This window comes from Mixophyes fleayi, chromosome 3 (genome assembly GCF_038048845.1).
Source record: "Mixophyes fleayi isolate aMixFle1 chromosome 3, aMixFle1.hap1, whole genome shotgun sequence".
In the NCBI taxonomy this organism is placed as follows: Eukaryota; Metazoa; Chordata; class Amphibia; order Anura; family Limnodynastidae; genus Mixophyes; species Mixophyes fleayi.
In genome coordinates, this window is record NC_134404.1 from 132,898,161 (window position 1) to 132,924,504 (window position 26,344).

The window sequence follows — 26,344 nt, forward strand, 5'->3', positions numbered from 1 at the left end:
ATGAAGTAGTTAAGATGGCCCTGGAATTGATGAAGATGTATTCCAATATATTGTTTGTGCTTCTCCATAGACTCAATGGTGCAAAAAGACCAAAATAAAGAACAGATTGCTGCTAGCTAAGATGGCAAATTCTGCTTTATAAAATGCGTACTGCGCCATATTCTGTGTTGTAATATGCGTACTGCGCCATATTCTGTGTTGTAATATGCGTACTGCGCCATATTCTGTGTTATAATATGCGTACTGCGCCATATTCTGTGTTATACTATGCGTACTGCGCCATATTCTGTGTTATAATATGCGTACTGCGCCATATTCTGTGTTGTAATTTGCGTACTGCGCCATATTCTGTGTTGTAATAAGCGTACTGCGCCATATTCGGTGTTGTAATAAGCGTACTGCGCCATATTTGGTGTTATAATAAGCGTACTGCGCCATATTCGGTGTTATAATAAGTGTACTGCGCCATATTCTGTGTTATAATAAGCGTACTGCGCCATATTCTGTGTTATAATATGCGTACTGCGCCATATTCTGTGTTATAATATGCGTACTGCGCCATATTCTGTGTTATAATATGCGTACTGCGCCATATTCTGTGTTATATGCGTACTGCGCCATATTCTGTGTTATAATATGCGTACTGCGCCATATTCTGTGTTATAATATGCGTACTTCGCCATATTCTGTGTTGTTATATGCGTATTTCGCCATATTCTGTGTTGTAACATGCGTACTGCGCCATATTCTGTGTTGTAATAAGCGTACTGCGCCATATTCTGTGCTATAATATGCGTACTGCGCCATATTCTGTGTTATAATATGCGTACTGCGCCATATTCTGTGTTATAATATGCGTACTGCGCCATATTCTGTGTTATAATATGCGTACTGCGCAATATTCTGTTATAATATGCGTACTGCGCCATATTCTGTGTTATAATATGCATACTGCGCCATATTCTGTGTTATAATATGCGTACTGCGCCATATTCTGTGTTGTAATTTGCGTACTGAGCCATATTCTGTGTTGTAATAAGCGTACTGCGCCATATTCTGTTATAATATGCGTACTGCGTCATATTCTGTGTTATAATATGCGTACTGCGCCATATTCGGTGTTATAATATGCGTACTGTGCCATATTCGGTGTTATAATATGCGTACTGCGCCATATTCGGTGTTATAATATGCGTACTGCGCCATATTCGGTGTTATAATATGCGTACTGCGCCATATTCGGTGTTATAATATGCGTACTGCGCCATATTCTGTGCTATAATATGCGTACTGCGCCATATTCTGTGCTATAATATGTTTACTGCACCATAGACTAACGTGCAGTTTTGCTCAATATCTGAGTGTCAATGAAGTATAGAAAATGGCATAAAAAATCAATATGTCCACTGTATTTGTGTAACTGCTCCAATAAAACATGTCATATTTATAGGATATTTGATTACTTAGATGTCTCCACTGTCATAGGATAGCTCTTGTGAGCTCAATACTGCCAACAATATCATACCACATAAGAAGCCATTTAGGATCACACTGAAACTGCAGTCCACACATGTGGCAAAAAAGTGTCATATTTATCAAAAATAACTAATATTCCTCTGAAATATGTAGAACCATATATAGAATTTTCTACAGGTATGTTTAAAGTTAAAAGTACATTAATAGGATGGAGTTTGTACGTTCTCCCTGTGTTTGCATGGGCTTCCTCCAGGTGCTCCGCTTTCCTCCCACAGTCCAAAAACCGACTCGTAGGTACCATTATGTGTATGTGTGTGTGGTATAGAATTTATACTGTAAGCTCCAAAGGGGCAGAGACTAATGTGAATTATATAATAGGGTCTATTTATGATGCAACCCCTTTAAAAAATTAACTAATTTACTAAAATTCAACAAAAGTGAAGGAATAAAAGGCTTTTTCGCCACTTTGTGTCCTACTTAACAAAGGTTTAACACCAGAGAAATCAGAGAGTTATCTGGCCTTAAGCAACCTTCAGCTGCTTAGCACTATCCCCATAGACGTCTAGGGGAACGGAGATCTGAATTGATTCATTAAGCAGTGGATAGTTTAATGAAAGCATCTCAGGATGGCGTTACTTATGGTCCCGCTGGAGAGGATTCTCTTTGCAGGCTGCATTCTCCTCCCCTTCTTATGCCAGAGTTGACGAAAAATAAGTGCGTACGCAGTAAGTCAACTCCGTTTCTTCAATGTAGCCAGTCCCTTTCGCAACTAAATAAAGTTTAATTGCATGGTGGGTTTTTCACAGAGGATTGCACTGCAAGTAAGTGTTCTTGTACAGCAGCAGTACAACTTTCTGCATCATTGGGATCAGCAATCTATTATGGGGTCTATTTATCATTCTTGGCAAGTGGGCAGTACCGTCAATGATAAATAGACCCATTGTCCTCTGTACAGCACTTGTAATATAGTGGTGTTATATACATATACGATAATAACCAGACAGATATTTTCAGAAGTAAGTGCAAAATACTCAAATTAAAGTACTTTAGACTATTTATTCTTCACAGTGTGGGAAAAAACATGTGAAACACTTGCCACCCATGTTTGCAGACTGTGATGTTATTTGTGAATATAATAAAGGATTTTTTTCGTAAATACAGTTGCAGATCTTCAAGACGAAACACAATTTCCTAATGAGACACTGCATGCAGGCAAACATATAAAAGACACAAGAATGTATGATGTTCTTCACTTTGGCCCCTGCTCTAAGTTTATTCTCCAGCTGGCACTAAGCATATCTTCAATTGGACCAGGTAGGCGAGCTACAGCAATCTCTTGTGTCCTTCCCTGTAATCATAGGGGTCACCAGCAAATGGATAGGGTGGAGGTAGGTTATAAGCCCCTCCTAGGAATATCCAAAGGGTTCCAATGAGCATAACGGGTGTCACAATAAAGAGGCACAATCGGTCAACCGTCCGAGCAACGCGGTACCAGTTATCTTTCTCCTACAGAGACAGTGATAAGGAAGAATAAGAAACTGAGGAGGACAGAACTTTAGTTATTAAGCACTGCACTTAAAAGCAATATACTGTTACCCTTATGGCAGGTAGTCAGACAACATATAGTATAGCCTCAATCACAATAATTAATGTACATCATTTAAAACATAGAATATGGTGAGGTTCCCCATTAATGACCAATATACAGGCCTCCTCCATGTATTTAACAGCATCACTCAGGATACAAATCTGTGGAGGAACTACTGTGGTTGCAGGTCACATTGATGCTCTTATCATAGAATGATCTTGTTTTCCAAAGACAGTTGCAATGGTATGATACAATGATATACTGAATTTACGATCCAGAAATCCTCAGCCCGTATTTGTGATGCAACTTAGTCTTCATTACACTTTTTTAGTTAATAGTGTCTATGCGTTTGTTTTGTGTGCCCACATTCTGGGTTTTGTCTGCCATATAAACAGACATGGGCACAGGAAAAAATGTAATTTCAAAATCCTGGCTTCAACCACTTTTGGAACACCCACATTATTCATTTCCTTTTTGTCCTACAAAAACACTGGTCGCACCATAAATGTCTAAAATATCTTGTGGCATCGTGGAAACGTCAGGACTTTTTTCAGGTGTCACACTTGTGCCATGTTTAAATTGCATTGCTTTTGACATCCTAATCTATGTGCATACCCATAAAACCATGTGGAAATGTGGAATACTAGGAGCATGCCCCAAGAGAAGACATGGAAGTGAATTCTTAGTGAAAGGCTAAGGAAAGAAAAATATAAAAAATAAGAAATAAATCCATGCTTACCTCATTATACTTATTCTTTTCTGTCATGTGCTTGACAATGAAGTTAGCCCCGTCGATGGCTGGCTTTATTTCACCATACAGCTGGTCCTGTGAGTTGTTTGTGCTCAATGGATTCACTCCTGCAAGGGAAAAGAAAATCAAAGGGTAAGGATGAGGGAATAATAGAGAAAGGAACGTGAAAGAGAAACTGGACAAAAATAATAAATGATCCAATTATAGAGTGGAGTGAGGGCCTTGCTGTACATTCCAATAAACTCAAGGGAGATATTGTGGTTTATTACAAAATACTAGTACTAAGTCTTTATTCATTTTTAAAAAACTAGGAGTAAGGTAGTTGCTTTGTATCATAATGTAAATCTAAACTATACAGTGTTCAGGGCCATTGTAGTTTTAGTCGGTGGTAATTGTATTACTGATGACCACAATTCCAACACTTAGCCTGCGGGGTCCAGACATTGCCGCTTTAAATTAACATTCATCTAAGTCGCGTACATGTCACACTCAAGTGCCAGAGAGCTGTCTATTCGGAATCACTGCCTGTCAGCCTGCAGTCTTTCCTCAATAGCAGGTTTTACATAATTTCAGTATGCTAATGATTTTACTGACAGGTAGAGCATGAAAAAGAGAGAGTAAGGCTGGGTACACACTACAGGGTTTTCAGCCGATCATTGGGCCAATCACACGATAAACGACCATTCTGTCCGATATCGCATTGATGTGTACACTCCAACGATGAACGATTACCATTTCAATGCACATTGTATCGTTTCATTTGCTTTTTAAACTGAACTAAAAATCTCGTTCAACAATGGAACAATGTCGTTCCAATTCTGCAGTGTGTATGCACTCATGACCGGCAGTGTCTATAGATCTCTATGGAGTGTGCAGAGTCACAATCTTTTTAGCCGATGGTTATAACAGATGAAGAGCCCAGGTCTGAAGGTAAATGGTGTAAAACATGTATAGTGCATACACATGAATCAGCATGCTGATGGGGACTTTTTTTTTTCTTCCAATTTTCTGTAGTTTGTACACAGCCTAAGCACACATTCCTGATAAAGTACAAAAACAACAAATGATGTATATTATGTACACACAAGACCCCATGGTGTTGGGAAGGTACATTAAAATGTGACTAACTGGCCTAAACATTACATTACAAACATTACAATAGGTGATTTTGTTATTACATGATACAACCCTACCGTATCCTTTTCAAACTTCTTACCCTCACCTACAAGGCCCTCTCCCACTCTACTGCCCCCTATATCTCCAACCTTCTCTCCATCCACACTCCCGCCCGGTCCCTGCGTTCAGCCAATGACCGTCGCCTCTCGTCCACTCTGATCACCTCATCCCACTCTAGAATTCAAGACTTCTCCCGAGCTGCCCCCCTCCACTGGAATGACCTCCCACGCTCCATCCGTTTGTCCCCTAACTTGTGCTCCTTCAAACGGGCACTCAAAACCCATCTCTTCCTTAAAGCCTACCAGCCTTCCACCTAACCCTCTCTCTATGCTCGCTCCCATCCCCTTGTTCCTCCTCTGTTGGGGTGCACGCTTCCTCCCCCCCTCTGACTCCCTTTGTGCCGGCGTCTGTTTCCCCTCCCTTTAGGATGTAAGCTCTTATGAGCAGGGCCCTTCTCCCTCCTGTCTCTCTACGTTCTCTTCTGCTCCTACTCCATTACATCTGCTTTGTCTGGAGCATCTGAAGTTTTGGTACTAGTTGTTTATTGTTCTGTACTGTTATTCCCTGTACTGTCCATTGTTTGTACTGTGTTCGGCGCTAATGAAACCTTGTGGCGCCTTATAAATAAATAATAATAATAATAATAATAATAATAATAATAACCCCTTTGAATGACCATGAAATTAATACATACTAGGAGATGCCAGGGAAAAGGTAAAATAGAATGACAGAAATGTAAGATATTTCAGTGCATACTTGCCTCTAAGACCTGTGTATGCATGGGTATATCATACCTTGCAACATTTAAAATTGGAAAATAGGGACAAAATAAGCCACACCCTTAATCAGCCGATCCACCCACACAGAGCCCCCATTCATCAAATCATGCCCTATATTTGCCCCCATATTTGCTCATGTCCACATCCACTTTCTAATAAGTTCTACCCTTTTTGGGGTCTGCAAACTGGCACAGTCCAGCCAAAATCAGGACTCTTGAGAGATATATTACAGAGAAGATAAGCAGAGCTGCTGCTGCTTTGGTACATAGATCTATAACATTACTTTTGTGCCTGACAGATAATTCCTTATCATGTCTATGTAAGAAAATATACCAGATGTGTTACAGTGATCAACATTTGATTCTGATCAGTGCACTATATGTGTAGAGTGGTGATATGTTCTTCCCTATTTCCTCCTGGTGCTCTGGTTTTCTCCCACAATCCAAAACAGCAGCTGAGGGTAATGATTGAAATTTTCTCTGTAAAGTGCTACATAATAGGTGGTGCCATGTAAACAATAATGTATAATAATATATAATAATATTAAGAAAATATCTGTATTACATATATTATTGTCTCTATGCAATATGGACCACCTAATAGTCTAAAATAATATTCACAAATTTAAAAAGAATGAGTCCTAGCAACACCCTAGTTATGTTTTATAACTGGTTTAGAATTTTTTTTAAAATGTAAAGCCCAAAAATCCTGACATTGCTTCTAAATCAGATTTTCTCCAGTGGTTAACTAATCATACCTTCACAACATATATTGTATATTACTCTACTGCTATTTTGTCCATTAATTTCCCAATTGCCTTAGGTTGAATTAAGAAAATAATGTTAAATAGCAACATCCAATGTACCTGATCTAAGTATCATCTCTGCCTTTGATGAAAAGGACGTTTCTGAGCCGAGAAACGCGTCAGTCTGATTGAAAGGCACTAGTGCAAGATAACCCCAGGGCTACTATTGTTTTTTGGCTAAGAGCTACTGTGAATGATTGGGAGATTAAGACCGTGGACACTCCTTCATTTTCTGTTGTCGGTTACGATATTGTCTGGACACAATTGGAGCTTCATTAACAAAATCTATTCATTCTCTCCTGATATATGCAATTGGTTCTCCAATGAGCCGTACTGAATGGGAGTCGCGTTGAATGGGAGTTGTATGCTTCAGAGTCCAAAACATTGGTCATACACCTGACTTTTCTTTTAGCCGATAATTGAATGCACACATAGTTGTGCTATACGGACATTGAAATATAGGAGTGTTCTTTCAAATTCAACAGCAGTGACAATCAAGATCAGTTTGTTCTCTTACATTTATAACAACCTGCAGGTTTCTCATAAGATCTTATATTACCCGGGCTTTGACCTTCACTTCTGCTATCTAGTATTATTTGCTTTATTGTTTTTCAATGTCATTTTTTTATTTATTAAATTATGTAATTTATTTAGCTTAGCGCCCTCTTTTGTGCTTTTTATTCCTTTCATTATATTGATCGGGTTCCAGGAACGGTCCAAGAGAGCTGCAGCTATATAGGTCACTGTTTATTTTGTACCATTGTAATAGTCATTTCAAAAATGATTTGTTTTTTCTTGTTTACTTCTATAGACTACACTTGTTTCTAATGTAAACATGGGGGTAAATGTATCAAGCTGAGAGTTTTCCGGCGGGTTTGAAAAGTGGAGATGTTGCCTATAGCAACCAATCAGATTCTAGCTGTCATTTTGTAGAATGTATTAAATAAATGATAGCTAGAATCTGATTGGTTTTTCAAACCCGCCAGAAAACTCTCAGCTTGATACATTTACCCCCTGGTGTGTATACTAGTAATGTACAGCTGGACGCATCTTCATCAGACTAGGCATATACACGTAAATGCACTTTATCATGTGTGCGTCTTTTCCTGCTAATGTTTGTGGCCCAAAAGCGTCCAGCTCTACATCAGGCCCAGTGTGTTTATCTCTGGCAAATCGCACATCACTTCCTGAGCTGGAGGTTTCCAAAGGTAGAGTTCACTGTTTTGCTTATGCCCCTGTCTAGTAAAGACCAGATGCCTTTGGGCCACCATTTGAGCATCTGAGAGCTCTTGTCTCATCCATCTAAAGCTGGTTAGAGGTGCAGAGAGGACTTGTGGGGAACAAGGGGAAGAATCAGCTAATCAAAAATACTGTTTCTCGAATGTGTACAATGGAAGAAAGAGAAAAGATGGAGGAGGGAGTGAAGAGAGAGGAGATAGAGGAGAGAGACAGAGAACAAATGAGATAATGAAAGAGAGAGAGAGAGAATGAACTAGAGAGAGAACACACAATGTGCCGGGACAGGTTGGATGACAATTCCTATTATTCACTACTAGGTTACCCAGACAAGCCTAAGGGCAGCTAAAGAACTAGTGGTCAGCACCCTACTACATTTAAACAGCAATAGTGTGGAGCTTGATGGTCAGCATGTGACCACTCTACTAGAGACTTAAACTGGAAACATTGAAATTCATTGACAGTTAATGAAAGCATATTGCTAAGGATGCATCCTATTTTATTGAAAAAGCTTTGGAGTACGAGGAGTAGGTACAACATTTCAGGATTGGTGCCCTTCATCACTAGGGGAATCCTTTCATTCAATGTGAGTAGTAAACTAGTCTTGTGCTACCCATTTGAAGAGCAGTGTGAGGGTTAAATAAACGGTAAGGGTACTAGAATGAAAACGTTCTTATATTAAAAGAATCGTGAGATATGTGTGAATATAAACATAGACAGTTATACAGGAGCTTCACGTTGATTCACAAGGGAACAGATGGGATTACAGCTACTAAATATACTACCAAGAGACCTTACTATGTAAGAGGTAGGGATCCTTTTTTCCTTTATATATCTGTTTTTTTAATGATAATTATTTGTATTGCGTGAAAGGTAATCTTATCATGTACTGTGTATGTCTTTTTATTTCACAATGTAGGCTAATATTTAAGAATGTTTTTTTGTAAAGGTATATTACCCAGACACTGTCGCCTCATGGGGAGGAACTATTTAAACTAAAAAACTATTTCAGATTGTTCTCTAATGAATTAATTAGTTCTTCTTTTATAATAAAAAGTACCTTTGTTCATTTGATGTTCTAAATGTCTTCACGTGGCTATATTTCCATTACATCAGGTGTATAATGTCATTGATTATAATGTCATGAGAAGACCGCGTAAAATAGAGATTCGGTTTAATTTAGCTAATAATCCATTTAAACTGCTAACCCTTTGCTAATAACCATTTGCATGGTTTAAAGTGACACCCTCACAACAGTACTATCTTAATAGAATGTGTACTGTATAGCTGTTAATGTGTAAAGCTATTTGCTATTGATATGTGCTAGGTTTATTTAAGAATATCCGTGTGTCACATTCAGCACTCATGTATCACATGTACAGCCAGGTACTCATGTGTCTCTTACTTGCAGGTGTAGCTCGACTAGTCAGACCATGGCGCTCTGATTGCTTCTCAAACATAAGTTCACTTCGAGATTTAACACTGAAATATTCTTCTGCTTTAGCGATGTACCCCACTGAACTGCTGCGGCGCTGAAGCACCCCACTCCATGGTTCAGGATCAGGTTCTGCAGGTTGCGACATATGTAGTATACGGGGAAGTTTGTTCAGAAACAGCTAGTAACAACATGGAAATAATGTTGTTTGTGAGTCAGGATAATATAATTATGATTAATAAATGGTGCCAAAAATAAAAGCAATGTACAGATGCATATATAGGGCCTGATTCATTAAAGCACTCATACTGAGCACAATGCTTGTCTTAAAACACATGTAAATCAGGTATACACATGCCGGAATTCAACAAAGAGCGTATGTGAAGATACGTGTGGTGATGGATACAGGTGTAGGTCTGCTCTGCCCTACTAGACACTGCAGGATATGTCCAATACCTACGTGGAATAAAAACTCACTAAAGAATGCACGGGGAAAAAAAATATTCAACTAATGTTACCTGCTAATAAAATAGGCATTAATAAAACATTATAAAATAAAAAGAAGTGTTTTTCTCCATGAAATACATTTATTAGTATGTTCTTACTGTCTACTGTACATAAAATATAATTTTACTGTTGCTTCTGATTGCAAACACATGTTATAGCATGCATACTGTGCTGTCATCACTAGTCATGGGCACTAAGACTAGACCTGTCGCTGGAGCAGTAGTTACAGCTGAAAAACAAGTACCTGAGAGATGCCAAAAGCTTGAAATGGATGCTGTTGCCTGCACTCTAGATTGGCACACCCCTACTGTACATTGACTATGGACAAATGCCCTTGCCTGCCCCTGAAACCATAGGCTGTAGTAAGTGTCCCTTGCGTTTGAAGATAAATTGAACGTGGCTGCGTTCTGTGGTGTATGGTCCGGTTATGGACATAAACAGTGATTTTGCAGATTGTATGAATCAGGCCCATAATGTTCACTAAGATAATAGCATATTAGTCAATCTCAGTCAAAATCCTGGTTCCCTGGACGTACCTCTTTCAAACGATCTGACATGATGTGTGTGCTGGGAGTCCTGAAGTGCATGTTCAACACGACAACACAGCTCACAACCACTATCGTCACCAGCACCATGATAAACATCAGGTATCTGAGGAAGAACAAGGAAAATACTCAGTTCCTCTAAAGTTATCCTCATTTAACTATGCTATACAATATATGTTAGTAATATTACACTATATTCTCTTATTCCAGTAGTACATACAGTACAATACTATTCCATCACTAAATTAATTTCTAATATCAGTACAGAAGTCTCAATATTGGAAATCTGATGCAAAATGACAGCTGACTTTGCCTTATATTCGAGTATTATTTCTTATTTTTGACATTACAATGATTGTGAGTGGAATCAGTATATCGCATAATATAACTTTAATTACACATTCAGTCACAGACTAGTGTGTCTAAATTTAAATAACGATAGTTACTTTTAAAGGATATGATCATTGTGAATTTAGAGTCACAAGTGGATCCGAAAAAAAATTCATAATTTTTTCCAGTAATTTTTGAAAAGTGGCTAAATAATGTCACTAATGTCCTGCAAATGACTATTACTATGACATCCAATAAATATTTTTATATTGTCTTTGTAATACGCAACTGTAACTAATAAACTCATTATCACACCAGCTGACACTATATTGACTTCTATGCATTTTTAATTATTTGATTGATAATCTGATTCATGTTATTTCTTAACATTATTTAAAGGTACAAATCATCCCTCCCAAAAAGCCAATTAGAAATGTGCTTTCATTGTCAAATGGTACTCCTACATGAAAATATTTATGTTTTTGGTAATCGGTGATGGCATCAATTGTTTTTTAATGTCACCACACACTGGAAATATTTTTTTCACAATGCAATCGCAAGTTAATAGGTTCACATCTGAAATGTCATAGGTACCCCATACAAATATTTTGATTGTACAGATCTACAGACTGTACAGAAGATTTGTATATAATTGTGACTACAGCATAAACACTACATAGTAGTAAGAAACATTTTCCAATTTATCTTACTGTAATTCTATGCAATTCAATTATTTATTTCTGATAGAATTTGACTGCATGACTCCCAAAGCAGCAAAGATTTATGTACAATTCAATCTAAATCTACAGAATTGTACAATCGTATTGTAATTTATTTACCATTTCAAAATAGAAAAATGTAGAAGAAGTCATATCCAGTGATTATTTTATATATGGGAACTCTTTAGTATGAATTAATATCATCACTATTACACATTCATACTAATTTACATGTAAATGTCACTAAGCTTATGAATCACCCTACCTTTGCAGTCTGGCTGGGCCAAGATGCAAAATGTATACTTAACCTCATGTGTCAATCTCCCATTGTCCCATAGATTGTAAGCTTGCGAGCAGGGCCTTCTCACCTCTTTGTCTGTTTTACCCAGTTTGTTTATTAGTTTATTACGTTTGTCCCCAATTGTAAAGCGCTACGGAATATGTTGGCGCTATATAAATAACTGATGATGATGATGATGAAGTGGCAATCGATTTTTTTTTTTATGTTTTACATTGCCTCGATGTGACATTGACATTTTTTCCTTTGTTTATCTGGGATGTGTAGTTGATTGTTTTTTTTTTTACGGATTTTGATTTATAGCTTTTACATTTTTTATTTTAAATCCTTTTGTGTTTATTAACTTTATTAATTATGTTATTTGGTCTTTTGGGTGCATGCTATCTTTTTAGTGCAGATTTTCAGCAACCAGCAATGTTTCTAAATAACCCTCAGTGACGTAGTGAGCTGTGCATTAATACTACCGAGTTCTAGGCAACACTTCACAAGACTGACTTACTTGCTGATGAGTGGGATAGCAAAGGAGGTCTCTGGAAGGCGTTGTGAGATCAGAAGCAAGAAGACAGACTGAGCTAGTAGGACAGAAATGGCCAAGGTCATCTTCTCCCCACCTGCAGAACATATGGTGTTATGCATTAACTACTCTTATGTTTTATGAGGTACAACGAGCAAAGACATGGCAACTTAAACCTACAAGCAAGAAGATCATAATTTATAATATACAATTGTTAGGGCAGCATTCCTGATAAGAAGGTATTTCCATTTATATGGACTTGTATATGTATTGGTTATATAGCAAATCAATTATAAAATAACTAATTGGATATAATATATTCAATAATCAATGGAAATGTAATTAAATAAATCAGTAATAAACTGAGTTTAGTAGTGTGCGGCATGTGAAGATTTAGAGCAGTTGTGGGTAAAAGGTGGCCAAGTAGTCACCTGTCACCCTCATGAACAGAGCAATTTACCCCTTTTTGCATTCTCTTCCTAATGATTGTGATGTAACAAAGTACAAAGCATTAGCACAGGTATGTAGCAGGTCTGGTCACCAACATGACTACTTAGGTGTAGGGAACCCAACTGTGGGGGGCTGGATGACCACTTCAGAATGCTGCTTTGATCCTATAGTGGAATCTGATGCTTCTCTGCAAAGATAATGTGCAGTCTCCTTGTGGAAACAAAGGCTACTTGTGTGATCCTTGAAATATATCATGTTGACCATTACTAGTAGACAGTTTTATCAGAACAGGCCTAAATGTGCCCTGTGTGAAAAGAGTGTCAAGAATGCAGAGGTGAGCGGACTGAGGGAGAGGTTACGATATGACACACAGAGGAAGCGAAGAGGAGTTTCTTCTGGATACCCGACAAATTAAGAAAGCCAAGGGCTAGAAGAGACTGAAAATAGAAAGAATGATATGTTAATCCACTAGGTATGTGCCGGTATTACAGCCATGTTGAGTAAACAGCTATATCTGCAGAGGAGAAAGTGCAGTTGTGAAGATATAGTCAGTATTAGGCTACAGGATGGGTAATGACCAAGATGCATGACAAGGATACACAGGGAAAGATAATGGGGATAATGTAAAGTTCAAATAAGCGGTAACTCATAGCAAGCAATCAGAGGTTTGTTTTTACTGTTTAACCTGTACTAATACAAAGACAATTGATGATTACTTGCTATAGACTACAGCACATTTGCTCTTTAATTGTTAATAAATTCCCACTGACTTTAGTAATTACATTTCTGATGGAGAAGCTGCCAGCACTAGCACTTCTCTTATTAATGCTAATGTCATGTTACACTTCAATTCTTACTAATCAACTAATGTGATTGTGACACATTATCCAGTAGTGCAAAAAAAATGGTTCCATTTAATTCTGGCACAGACACTCCCTTTCCCCATGGATCCCCCTGTACTGGTCATCTGCTGTTTTGTGCTATGCCGGGCTCCTAGATGTAGTTAGGGTGGCACTCACTGTCAGCTGGCAGATAGAAGACGAGGTTTGCCATCAGTGCTATAAGAACACAAGGAGCCAAGATGTTTATAATGTAGAATAGGGGTTTCCTTTTAATAATGAGGTAGAATGTGATGTCCTGGTACTTGGTGCTGTCTCGAGACACACTCCTGTCAATATTCTTTTTAGCTGGAATGTGAACAATCTCCCACTCTCCATTATCTGTAAAACAAAGCAAAAAACATCAAACTATCAGAGCCTACACCAAGATCTCAAGCACCAACTTTACTAGATCATGTCTTACAGGTCCATTCATAAGAAAGGTGCAGATTACTTAATCATTCTACAGAATGAGATAACATTTGTTTTGTGATCTCCTAATGTGAGGAAAGAGTAACTGGTACATTAATTAACAATAATTTAATTATGTCGTCGGTACAAAATTGGAGTTTCCCAATTGCAATACTCTTGATTTTTACCCTGATTCCACCACTCAAAACCCCCTCTCTGTTTTCCATTAATAAATAAAATAAAACATTATATTAAAAATTATAGTATGTGTAAATCATAGTTAGATTACAGTGTATAGTGTTTCTTAATGAAACACTATACTTATGACATATACATATATTTAAGCAGGACATCTAATGCATCAAATCATTGATTTACTTTTCACTTCATCATTAATTTTATTTAAAGATGTAGTGACCTAACAGGAACTGGTTATAATAGCAATAAGCCTTTGCCTGTTCTGTAACAGGATATAATACAGCTTGGTGGTCACAGTACCTGTGAAAGCTGCCCGATCAATGACAATCCATTCTACGGAGTATTGTCTCTTAGTTTCCTCGTCCTGCTCTTCCTTCAGAAGCAAGTTGATCTCTTTAGCATTATAAGTCAAGGAGCTGTAACCACACACAAAATAATATGACTAAATGTGCATGTCATCAATACATAGAAACAATATAAAGGATATTGAGCTTATCCCAAAAAAAAAATAAGGCCATTTAAACACATACATTATTGTAAAATATATTGCTCACTCTCATCCTTACTATATTATACTGCAGCTCTTTAAAAAAGGAAAGAGGCATTTACAGATAAATAAAGCCATACCCTACTACTTTAAAGCTGTAAAACGGGTCAAAACTATTGTAATCCAGAGCAATGCAAATCAGTTATGTTTGCTGTGACATATATGAATCCTCCAATATGCAGCCTGTACAAAGTAATTATGTCACTTACTAGCCAATCATGTAAGCTGTGCTGTAAAGTGTAACGGCTAATAAGTAATGGCTGCTTCTCAGGGAGCATGATGGACAGAATTAGGAATTGACACCTCTGTTATTTCATATATAACTGAACTCACTAGAATATGGGCTTTCATTTATGTCCATGCCATAAAGAATGACACTCTAACCTCAAAATATTATGTCTTAAATAGTATTTCACAAAGATCGGTGTGTGTGAAAACCTTTTCCACTCTTATTACCACTTCCCACTCCAGAATCCAAGACTTCTCCCGAGCTGCCCCCCTACACTGGAATGACCTCCCTCGCTCCATCCGTCTCGCTCCCAATCTGTGCTCCTTCAAACGAGCACTTAAAACTCACCTGTTCCTTAAAACCTACCAATCATCCACCTAACCCCTCACCTACTCTGCTCGCTCTTCCCTCTCTCCCCTACCGCCCCCTCTCGTGTCTGTTTCGTCCACCCTCCCTTAGGATGTAAGCTCGTTTGAGCAGGGAACTTCTTCCCTCGTGTCTCTACACCTGTTCTTCTGCTCCGTCCTTACTCCATTTGTCTGTCCCGGAGTTTCTGAAGCATTGGTACTTTGTGTTTACTGTTCTGTACTGTTTAACCCTGTATGGTTTACTGTTTGTACTATGTACGGCGCTGCGGACACCTTGTGGCGCCTAACAAATAAATGATAATAATAATAATAATAATAATAATATCTGTTTTATGTCTAGAGAATAAGCATAGTGGGACAATGTTTATCTTTTTTTTTACATTACTTCCTGTGTACCCATCACAGTTTCATACCAGCATCTACCTGCAGAAGGTTAGCAACAGGTGGCCAAATGTGTACCTCACATTTTTTTCAACCATATACTGATAATTTGGAAACATTGTTTCGATGTCACACAAGAGCCTCCAGAACTTCAGGTGGCACCAAGGTTTTTGAAAGTTTCTTCTTTGATCAAGAACAATATAAAACATCTTGCTGTGTTTGTCAACCATGCTATACAGTTGCAAATTGTCAACATATTTTTTGTTATTTGTTGAAAATGCTGAAAATGCTTGCAATTTAGTCTAGAATAGTTCCTATGGTTTCTAAAGTGCATATCTTCTTTCAAGCATTTTGCTTTACCCAAAGTTCATCATTCTGCAAGTACTTTGCACTTCCAAGCTGCTCATCTTCCTGCAATATCCTGCATTCAGCAAGAGTGTTTACCTCAGTAAGAACTTGGCACCATCCAGTATCTATTCTGCAGCACCAGTGGCTTTACCTTTATCACCTGTTCAGTTGCTATGGCTGGATCTGAGTCTCTAGGGCTTATTATCAGTTCTGTGTGTCTGTCTGTGGGTTCCAGGTCTGTGGCTGCCACGCAGTCCTGTGTCGGCCATTCTGTGTCACGGTTCTGAGTTCCTAGTCCCTGACTCCATTTCCAGTTCATTCTTTTCTGAGTTTCCGTGTGCTTCTTGTCTGAGTTCTTATTAGTGGGTTCCAGTCTTGTGGGCCTGGCTACAGGGGCCGGGACTGAGTTACCATGAACAGTTCCATTCGGTTATTACGCCGGATTCTAGTACTCCCAATTGTAAAGCGCTACGGAATATGTTGGCGCTACATAAATAAATGATGATGATGATGATGATAGTACTCAGGCACAGACTCCGGTCCTTAGACTCCAATACTGCTTGTGCTACTCTGAGGATCTAGATGAGCAGAGAGATCATCAAGGCCTCTAGGCTCCATTTCAGTCCTGCTCCAGCTAGACCCAAGGGTCCAGAATCACATTGAGAAAGGATCATGACAAAGCCCATCTTATAAGTATGTTTTCTTTAAGTCAGCTTCACAGAAGAGTGGAAAGCCTTGGTGGCTTAGCATTATCATTTCTGCCTCACAGTACTGATGAGTTTGATTCCTAACCATGGCCTTATCTGTGTGGAGTTTGTATGTTCTCCTCGTGTTTGTGTGGATATGCTCAGGTTTCCTCCCAAACTCCAAATACATACTATTAGGTTAATTGTCTGCTATTAAATTGCCCTTAGTCTCTCTTGGTGTGTGTGTGTGTGTGTGTGTGTGTGTGTGTGTGTGTGTGTGTGTGTGTGTGTGTGTGTGCATGTTAGGAGATTTAGACTGCAAGCTCCAATGGGGCAGGGACTGATGTGAGTGAGTTCTCTGCACAATGCTGCAGAATTATTGGCACTTTATAAATAAATAGATGATGATGATACGCTCAAAATGTATTTTTAGGCGGTACAGGTCATGCGTCCTGTACAGCTTCCAGACATCAGGTTAGTTTCTTCAAAATAAAAGTAAAACATTTGGTGCCACTATAGAATGGCTGAGTAAAGTAATTACCTAAATTTGAGAGAGCAATTCTGCCAGTCAAAGGGAAAGTAGTTGACGTTGATGGAGCAAGAAGTCTGGAATATGGCAGGAGGCAGCCAGTAAATGTAACCGTTACTTGATATAAGGACATTGCAGTAATACGCCACCTCAAAGTTGCCATCATTGCTATAAAACAAGAAATGTAATAATAGTGAGACGTAATATATAATACTGGACCTTCATTACATTTGTTTACTGCCACTTGCATTTTCATCTTCCAGTTGTAGCTCTGCTGTAAAATACTTTTCTGTGCACAAATGTAATAAACATCTTCAAACACTCAAAAGTGTAACAAAGTAATTATTAAGATTGTCATAAGCTAGATGCAAATTTATTTTATGGGGGTGTTTCTAAATACCTTGAATTTGTCATGCACCATGGAATGGGAGACAAGTATGACTACAGAGAGAAGCACTTTTTGTGGATTGTAATTGGTCCTTATTTTGTCTAAAATGTGTCTGTCTACACAAATTCTACACAAGATGGTAACAGGAGCGCTCCCAATGCATGGATATAGTGTGACTCTTATTCTTTTCTAAAATGTTTCTATTAATAAATCAAGCAGAGTGTATCTATCAATCATTTCACTGCAGTGTTTAACTGTAATATGAGATAAGTTAAGGGAAACATAACATATGTACTAAGTACAGAAATTCAAAAATCAAATGCCTACTTCAGTGCCCAGTCAATCTATATTATAACCACACCAAAGATATAAGAGAAATGGTGACTTTGTGTGTCCAGTTTCTGGAAGTTGGTCCTCTATATTTCTCAGCCCCACCTTCTTGTTTCCTGTTAGTCACACCCCAGAGATGTACCTGTTAGGTCTACAGGATGAATATGTCCCTCTATACAAAGACACTTCCATCCCAATTTGTTTTTACTAGGAAATCTATTGTCTATGTGTGAAAAAATATAATGTAAAAAGTACGTACGGTTAAGGCACAAAAGGAAAGGACGTTGGAACGGGAATAGGGAAGGTGGTATAGTGGAAAGATCATATCTACTTTACCACACTAGAGTGAGCAAATCCAAAATGTACCAATAAGTGAACAATTATAGCACAGAAGGGCCTTAACCCCATGTACTATTTATGTTTCCTTAGCAGTTGAAGGATACAGACAACCTCCTTTAGGGAGACAGGGCTGCATCCTAACCCCTCTCCCCCTCCCACACACAAGGAGAGCTTTCCCCAAACCATCTCAAAAAATATAATGTACTTATTAATTCTCAAAGCCTTAACCTGTTAATGTCTATATCAAGTTCTACAAAACAACTTTCACTTGCAACAGTTGACCTAAAACAATTGATCAGATCTGGGGTGGATGGATAGACAGTGTTCACACAAATGCTTCTGAGAACTGATTTGACATGTTATATTGTCCTTTGATTGTGCAGTGTGTGCGTCATGAGAGTTATTTGAAGAGGATCTTTAACATCCCTGATCAATGCCAGTTGCAGCAGGAGAGAAGATCTCCTGCGTTGAATGTTACATGCATGGGAGCATCACCTAATCATATTCATATTTTCAGATTCATAACTCGTTGGGTAATAGAAAGTAATTTGAAAGCTTTTTGCTGTTAACCCCTCTCACTTGTTCTCCAGGATAAGTTTTGGTTGCCACACCATGTCCGGGGATACTCTGAGTATATCAATGCCATAGAACTCTGTCATATTCCATGAAAGTCTTGTATCAAACCATCCCTGTAAAGAGAATGTGCAGGTGAGACAGTGTTAGACATTAGACTAAAAGAAATACCTATATTTGGTGATTCAATGTGTAGATTAACTGGTGCACTCACTATTGCAAGTTTGACAGCAGGAAACCATTGACATACCTGCTACCAATACTGATTGCAAGCTCCGCACAATAAAGGAAAGGTCTGCTACAGAAAATAATTATTTATAGCTTTATTATTTAGGGTATGTAACAGATGCAATCTCTGTAATATTGTACAACTAAATATAGTTTAGGAGGTAGCAAGCGATTTCATTGAGCTTGTGATTTCACTGCTTTTTTGATTTCAAGTGCTGTTTTTGTTTAAAGTGTGGAGTTGGTTCCAGTAAGGATTGCTGTGCTGTGCTGAGAGAGTGATATAGTTTGGGGAATTATTCTGTGTGTTTATTGAATGGGATTCGTTTTTCTGTGTGTTTATAAAGTGTCTTTTTTTTTTTTTCCCTTCTCTCTGTTAGAGCTAGTGGGTGTGGTTTAATTGCATAGTTGATACAGCTGGTTAGTGCAAGCTCTATTTAACAGGAGGTAGCAAGCGATTTCATTGAGCTTGTGATTTCACTGCTTTTTTGATTTCAAGTGCTGTTTTTGTTTAAAGTGTGGAGTTGGTTCCAGTAAGGAGTTGAATCCAGAAAGGGGTTTAATCTGGTAAGTGGCTAGGAAAGGCTAGTACTAAAGTTCACTGTAGGCTATAAGAAGTTAGGTTAGCCATAATAAGATGAGTAGTAGCAGGCTTGATGATCTCACTCAATGCATATCTTGTCATATGTATGCACACTTGGAGCAAGTGTTCCAAGGTTTATACCTCTGTGAGAAATGTGAGCAATTGGTCTCTTTGGAAGCCCAGGTAACTGATCTAAAGCAGACCATTGCAACATTGAGTGACATTGCCAACCTGGAGCAGAGTTTACAGCTCACCGTTGATGCGTTAGCTGAGCAGGGTGGAGCAGAGACAGAGGAGGATGCACAGGTAGGCAGCTGGGTAACAGTTACTATGGGTAGCAGAGGGAGGAAGAGGCAGGCCAGTTCTGAGCTAGGCAATCCCAGCAGATTTGCCAGATTGGATGAAGATACTGTGGAAGGCAGTTCAGAATTGGTAGAGTTGGATGACACTGCTTCCTCTAGCAACCAGGGGAATGGTCTCTCCAGCACAGAAGGGACCAAAGTTACTCAGGGACCCAGGCAGATTGTGGTGGTAGGGGATTCAATCATTAGGAAGGTAGATAGGGCAATCTGTTACCGGGACCGTGCATGCCGAACAGTGTGTTGTCTCCCAGGTGCTCGGGCTCGGCATATTGCGGATCGGATGGACAGATTGTTGGGAGGGGCTGGGAATGACCCAGCGGTTTTGGTGCATGTTGGCACCAATGACCGAGTTAGAGGAAGAAGGGGTGTCCTAAAGAATGATTTCGGGGACATAGGTCGCAAACTTAAGGCAAGGACATCCAAGGTAGTATTTTTGGAAATACTACCTGTGCCACGCGCTAGTCCAGGGAGGCAGCGGGAGATTAGGGAGGTTAATGTGTGACTAAAAGATTGGTGTAGGAAGGAGGGTTTTGGATTCTTAGAGCACTGGGCTGATTTCTCGGTCAGTTGCCATCTTCATTGTCGTGATGGATTGCACCTGAATGAGGAGGGGGCTGCAGTGCTAGGGGAGAGGATGGTTAGAAGGTTGGAGGAGATTTTAAACTAGGCTCCGGGGGGGAGGGGCAAGCAAGTATTTATGGGATAGACATTGAGAGTAGTAAGGAGGAATTTAACAAGAGTAAAGGGGGTGGAGAGGGGGGAAAGGGAAGCATAGCCGATAAGGAGCGGCCCTTTTTAAAGCAAAAAGAAATACCTAAGGGAGGCAATAGACTTAAGTGTATGCTTGCAAATGCAAGAAGCCTGACAGGTAAAATGGGGGAGTTAGAACTAGTTGCAATGAATGAGCAGTATGATATTATAGGTATTACTGAGACCTGGTGGGATGATACACATGACTGGGCAGTCAACTTGGAAGGCTATTCTCTCTTCAGGAGGGATAGGGTAAATAAAAGGGGAGGAGGAGTATGTCTTTATATTAAGCCAGAATTAAAACCAAGTATTCAGGAAGTTATATTCGAGAATATTGGTGATAATATAGAGGCATTGTGGGTGGAAATATCCAGCGGAGGAAAAAGTTCAGAGAAGTTTCTGATAGGGATATGCTATAAACCGCCAGATATTAGTACGATTGAGGAAGCCCAACTTCTACAGCAAATTGAAAAGGCTACACAACTAGGTCAAATTTTAATTATGGGGGATTTTAATTATCCGGACATTGATTGGAGTACTGAGACCTGCGGTACAGCTAGGGGAAATAGGTTTCTGAGCACGCTAAAAGACCATTACATGTCCCAATTAGTTGAGGAACCAACTAGGAACCGGACTATACTGGACCTAGTAATAACAAACAATGTAGACGTAATATCAAATATTCAAGTAAAGGAGCACTTGGGAAACAGTGATCATAATATGGTCTCATTTGAAATTAGTTTCCAGAAACAACAGTATAAGGGATCAACTAGGACTTTAAACTTTAAAAAGGCAAATTTTAATATGCTAAAGGAGTCTATAAAGAGCATAGACTGGGACAAAGCCTTTGAAGGAAAAAATACGGAAGAAATGTGGGCTGTCTTTAAAACGTTGTTGGAAACATACACGTATAAGTTCATTCCTATGGGAAATAAATGTAAAAGAATTAAGTCTAAACCAATGTGGCTAAATAAAAAGGTAAGGGAAGAAATGCAAAGGAAGAAGCGTGCATTTAAATTGTTTAAGTCTGAAGGGTCAGAGGAGTCCTTCCATAGGTACAAGGAATGTAATAAAAGATGCAAAAAGGAAATTAGATTGGCTAAATTAGAAAATGAAAGGCACGTTGCAAAAGAAAGTAAGACAAACCCCAAAAAGTTTTTTAAGTATATAAATGGCAAAAGGATTAAAAAAGATAATATAGGACCCCTAAGAAGTAAGATAGGTGAATTGATAAATGATACTAAGAAAAAAGCAGAGATATTAAACACGTTCTTTTCTTCAGTATTTACCAGAGAGGAACAAATGGCAGGAGTAATACATAAAAATGGAAATGAAACCATGCCATTAATTAATACTTGGTTGTCAGAGGAAGAAGTCCAAAGGCGACTGAAGAATATTAAGATAAATAAAGCTCCAGGTCCAGATGGCATACACCCAAGGGTCCTTATGGAGTTAAACTCGGAAATAGCTAGACCGCTATTTTTAATTTTCAGAGATTCAATCTCATCAGGCTCAGTACCAAGGGATTGGCGAATAGCAGATGTGGTGCCGTTGTTTAAAAAGGGGACGAGATCACAACCAGAGAATTATAGACCTGTAAGCCAGACATCAATAGTGGGGAAACTACTGGAAGGTATTTTAAGGGACAGTATTCAGGATTACTTGGTACGCAATAAAATTATTAGTGGGAATCAACATGGATTTGTGAGGGATAGGTCATGTCAAACTAATCTAATTAGTTTCTACGAGGAAGTTAGTGGGAACTTAGACCAGGGCAGGACAGTAGATGTGGTCTACTTAGATTTTGCAAAGGCCTTTGATACAGTGCCACACAAGAGGTTGGTTTACAAAATAAGGGAACTGGGTCTAGAAATCAAAATTTGTACTTGGATCGAAAACTGGTTAGAGAATAGGGAACAGAGAGTTGTGATAAATGGAACATTTTCTAATTGGTCAAAGGTCTTAAGTGGAGTACCTCAAGGTTCCGTGCTGGGACCACTCCTTTTTAATATATTTATTAATGACCTTGGTGATGGTTTAGAGAGTAAAGTTTCTATTTTTGCAGATGACACTAAACTCTGTAAGGTAATAAAATCAGAGCAAGATGTAGCTTCTCTACAGAGGGACTTAAATAAACTGGAGGATTGGGCGGTTAAATGGAATATGAGGTTTAACACAGATAAATGTAAGGTTATGCATTCAGGGATCAAAAACAAGAACGCAATCTATAAATTAAATGGAATTAATTTGGGAGAATCTATAAGGGAAAAGGATTTGGGAGTGCTCGTAGACAGTAGACTTAGCAATAGTGCTCAATGTCAAGCAGCAGCTGCAAGGGCAAACAAAGTATTGGCATGCATAAAAAGGGGCATAGATGCAAGGGAAGACAGTGTAATTTTGCCACTGTATAAATCATTGGTAAGACCTCATCTTGAATATGCAGTACAGTTCTGGGCACCACTCTATAAAAAAGATAATTTGGAACTAGAAAGGGTTCAGAGAAGGGCGACAAAATTGATAAAGGGTATGGAGTCATTAAGTTATGAGGAAAGGTTAGCCAGTTTAGGCATGTTTACTTTAGAAAAGAGGCGTCTAAGGGGAGATATGATTACTATGTACAAATACATTAGGGGTCAATACAGAGAGCTTTCATGGGAACTTTTTACCCCAAGGACCATACACAGGACATGTGGTCATCCCCTAAGGTTAGAGGAGAGGAAATTTCACAACCAGCAAAGGAAGGGGTTCTTTACAGTAAGGGCAGTCAAGATATGGAATTCATTGCCAGGGAAGGTTGTGATGGCAGATTCAATAGATATGTTTAAGAAAGGGTTAGACAAATTTTTAGCGGAAAGGTGTATCCAGGGATACGACCGTTAATTTAAAATAAAGGATAGTAGTGGATATAGGGTAAAATTGGATTGCAATATTGAGTCTGGGGGGATTTTCAAAATTGAAACAGATGGGCGGTTGCTTACTCTGGATTAATTTCAAATATAAGTGCAGGATCGGAGGAGATCCAAAATAGGTTGAACTTGATGGACTGGTGTCTTTTTTCAACCTCATCAACTATGTTACTATGTTACTATATAGATGGATTAATCTAAGCTGTCATACTGACAAAGGTCTGGCTCACAAAATACAAGTTCTCTAAATCCAGTGCTACCACCATGCTACTTAATACTGCTCCTCCTGTGAAGTGCATGTTATTTATAATATCTTGAGTTTAATAGGAGAAGGTTAACGGGCTAAATATAGAATACTGATCCACAACATTTTTGCATTTGGTTTGTATGTGTTCTATTGACAGTCTATCAGTCATTGATAAAGACAAATTCCTGCTTAGCAATTGTTATGAACTTGCAAAGCAATACAGGAAGGAACATGACAACAATTGTAAGAAAGCATGGCTGCACCCTTCTCAAGAAGCTTCAAAGAGATGTCACCTCTTTCATGTATATTCAACAACTGATATCTGCAGGGGTATCTGCACACATTGTATTCATGTTTCTGCAGCCTCATGGTTACAAAACAGCATATAAAAGTATCAGGAGTTCTGCAACAGACACAAACTTCCATTGGCAGCAGCATTTCATGTCAGTAAAAACAATTGATATCTGCTGTTAATTCTTATCACTATTGTCTATGGGATCTGTTCTATGCCAACACACAGTTTGTTTCCAAAACATCTAACACTCAAGGACCCTACATCTAGCAATTTCATCTAGAAGATAAAAAATTATGCTGAAATTCAGTCCCATTGCAATAACTCTAGTATTTTATTATTATTATTATTAATATTTATTTATAAGGCGCTACAAGGCATCCGCAGCGCCGTACAGAGACAAACAAAATCACAATACAATGGGAGACAGCACAGTACAGTAAACACAGCAACTCAGTACGCTCAATGCACAGCTAGAGAGGGCGGGGAAGGGGGAGGGAGGATCCGAAAATGACGGGGCCCAAGAAGGGGGGCGTGGAAGACAGGGAGACCCCCAGGGGGGAGGAGGGAGCGAAAGTGGATGTGGGGTGGAGGACCTTTGAGGAGGAGGGCTAAGTAGCTGGAGAGCAGAGTTAGAAGTGGTGGAAACAGGAGGAGAGATGGCCCTGCTCAGAGGAGCGTACAATCTAAGGGGAGGGGTGGACAGACAGAGAGACGCAGGGGAGAGAGGGAGAGTAGGGGGACAGAGGCAGAAGATAAGGTAGGAAGTTAAGTGGGAGACAGAAAGGCTTTAAGAAAAAGGTGGGTTTTTAGGGCCCGTTTGAAGCTGGATAGATTAGGGGAAGTTCTGATGGAGGGAGGGAGCTTGTTCCAGTGGAGGGGGGCAGCGCGGGCGAAGTCTTGGATACGCGCGTGGGAGGAGGTTATAAGGGGGGAAGAGAGGCGACGGTCAGAGGCAGAACGGAGAGGGCGGGATGGAGCATGAATAGAGAGGAGGGTGGAGATGTAGGGCGCAGTGGAGTTGGCGAGGGCCTTGTAGGTGAGTGTGAGGAGCTTAAAGAGGATTCTGAAGGGGAATGGGAGCCAGTGAAGGGCTAGGTAGAGGGGGGAGACAAAAGAGGAGCGGCGAGAGAGGAAAATAAGCCTAGCTGCAGCGTTAAGGACGGATCGAAGGGGATCGAGATGAGAGTGGGGGAGGCCAGTGAGGAGGAGGTTGCAGTAGTCCAGGCGGGAGATGATCAGAGAGTGGATAAGGCATTTGGTGGCATCTTGGGAGAGGAAGGGCCGGATGCGAGCGATGTTGCGCAGCTGGAAGCGGCAGGATTTAGCAAGAGAGAGGATGTGGGGGCCAAAGGAGAGAGAGGAGTCGAGGATGACACCAAGGCAGCGAAGTTGGGGGACAGGGGAGATAGAGGTGTTGTCGACAGTGATGGAGAGGTCAGAAGGGGATGGGGTATGAGAGGGAGGAAAAACTATGAGCTCAGTTTTGGCAAGGTTAAGTTTGAGGAATCGAGAGGACATCCAGGAGAAGATGGCAGAGAGGCAGGCGGACACCCTAGAGAGGAGGGAGGGAGAGAGATCAGGAGAGGAGAGGTATAGTTGAGTGTCGTCAGCGTAAAGGTGGTAGCTGAAGCCGAAGGAGCTGATGAGTTCACCCAGGGAGGAGGTGTATAGAGAGAAGAGTAAGGGTCCCAGAACAGAGCCCTGAGGGACCCCGACTGGAAGGGTGGATGGGGGGGAGAGAGACCCAGAGGTGGTGACAGAGAAGGAACGGTGAGTAAGGTAAGAGGTGAACCAGGACAGGACTGGGCCGGAGAGGCCGAAAGACTGGAGGGTGTGAAGGAGGAGGGGGTGGTCAACGGTGTCAAAGGCTGCAGAGAGGTCAAGGAGGATGAGAAGGGAGAAGTGGCCCCTGGCTTTTGCAGAGAGGAGGTCATTGGTGACTTTAGCCAGGGCAGTTTCAGTGGAGTGGAGGGGGCGGAAACCAGACTGGAGAGGATCAAGGAGGGAGTATTCAGAAAGGTAGGAGGTGAGACGGCTGCAGACGAGCCTCTCAAGAATTTTGGAGGCAAATGGGAGAAGAGATATGGGGCGATAGTTCGAGAGAGAAGTGGAGTCGAGATTAGGTTTCTTAAGAATGGGGGATACGAGAGCATGTTTGAAGG

General features: G+C 39.7%; 1 protein-coding gene across 1 annotated transcript in view; it reads right to left on the reverse strand.

Moving 5' to 3' along the window:
• Positions 1-2,716: 2,716 nt before the first annotated feature.
• CHRND (cholinergic receptor nicotinic delta subunit) overlaps positions 2,717-26,344 on the reverse strand; it is a 30,542-nt gene continuing 6,914 nt past the window's right edge. The window contains exons 4-12 of the mRNA XM_075200596.1: positions 18,821-18,930; positions 17,197-17,352; positions 14,397-14,512; positions 13,629-13,829; positions 12,145-12,256; positions 10,290-10,404; positions 9,217-9,427; positions 3,804-3,922; positions 2,717-2,982 (exon numbers count right to left, since the gene is read on the reverse strand). Coding sequence (XP_075056697.1) covers positions 2,800-2,982; positions 3,804-3,922; positions 9,217-9,427; positions 10,290-10,404; positions 12,145-12,256; positions 13,629-13,829; positions 14,397-14,512; positions 17,197-17,352; positions 18,821-18,930 — 1,323 coding nt within the window. The 3' untranslated portion in view covers positions 2,717-2,799. The remainder of the gene's footprint in view (positions 2,983-3,803; positions 3,923-9,216; positions 9,428-10,289; positions 10,405-12,144; positions 12,257-13,628; positions 13,830-14,396; positions 14,513-17,196; positions 17,353-18,820; positions 18,931-26,344) is intronic.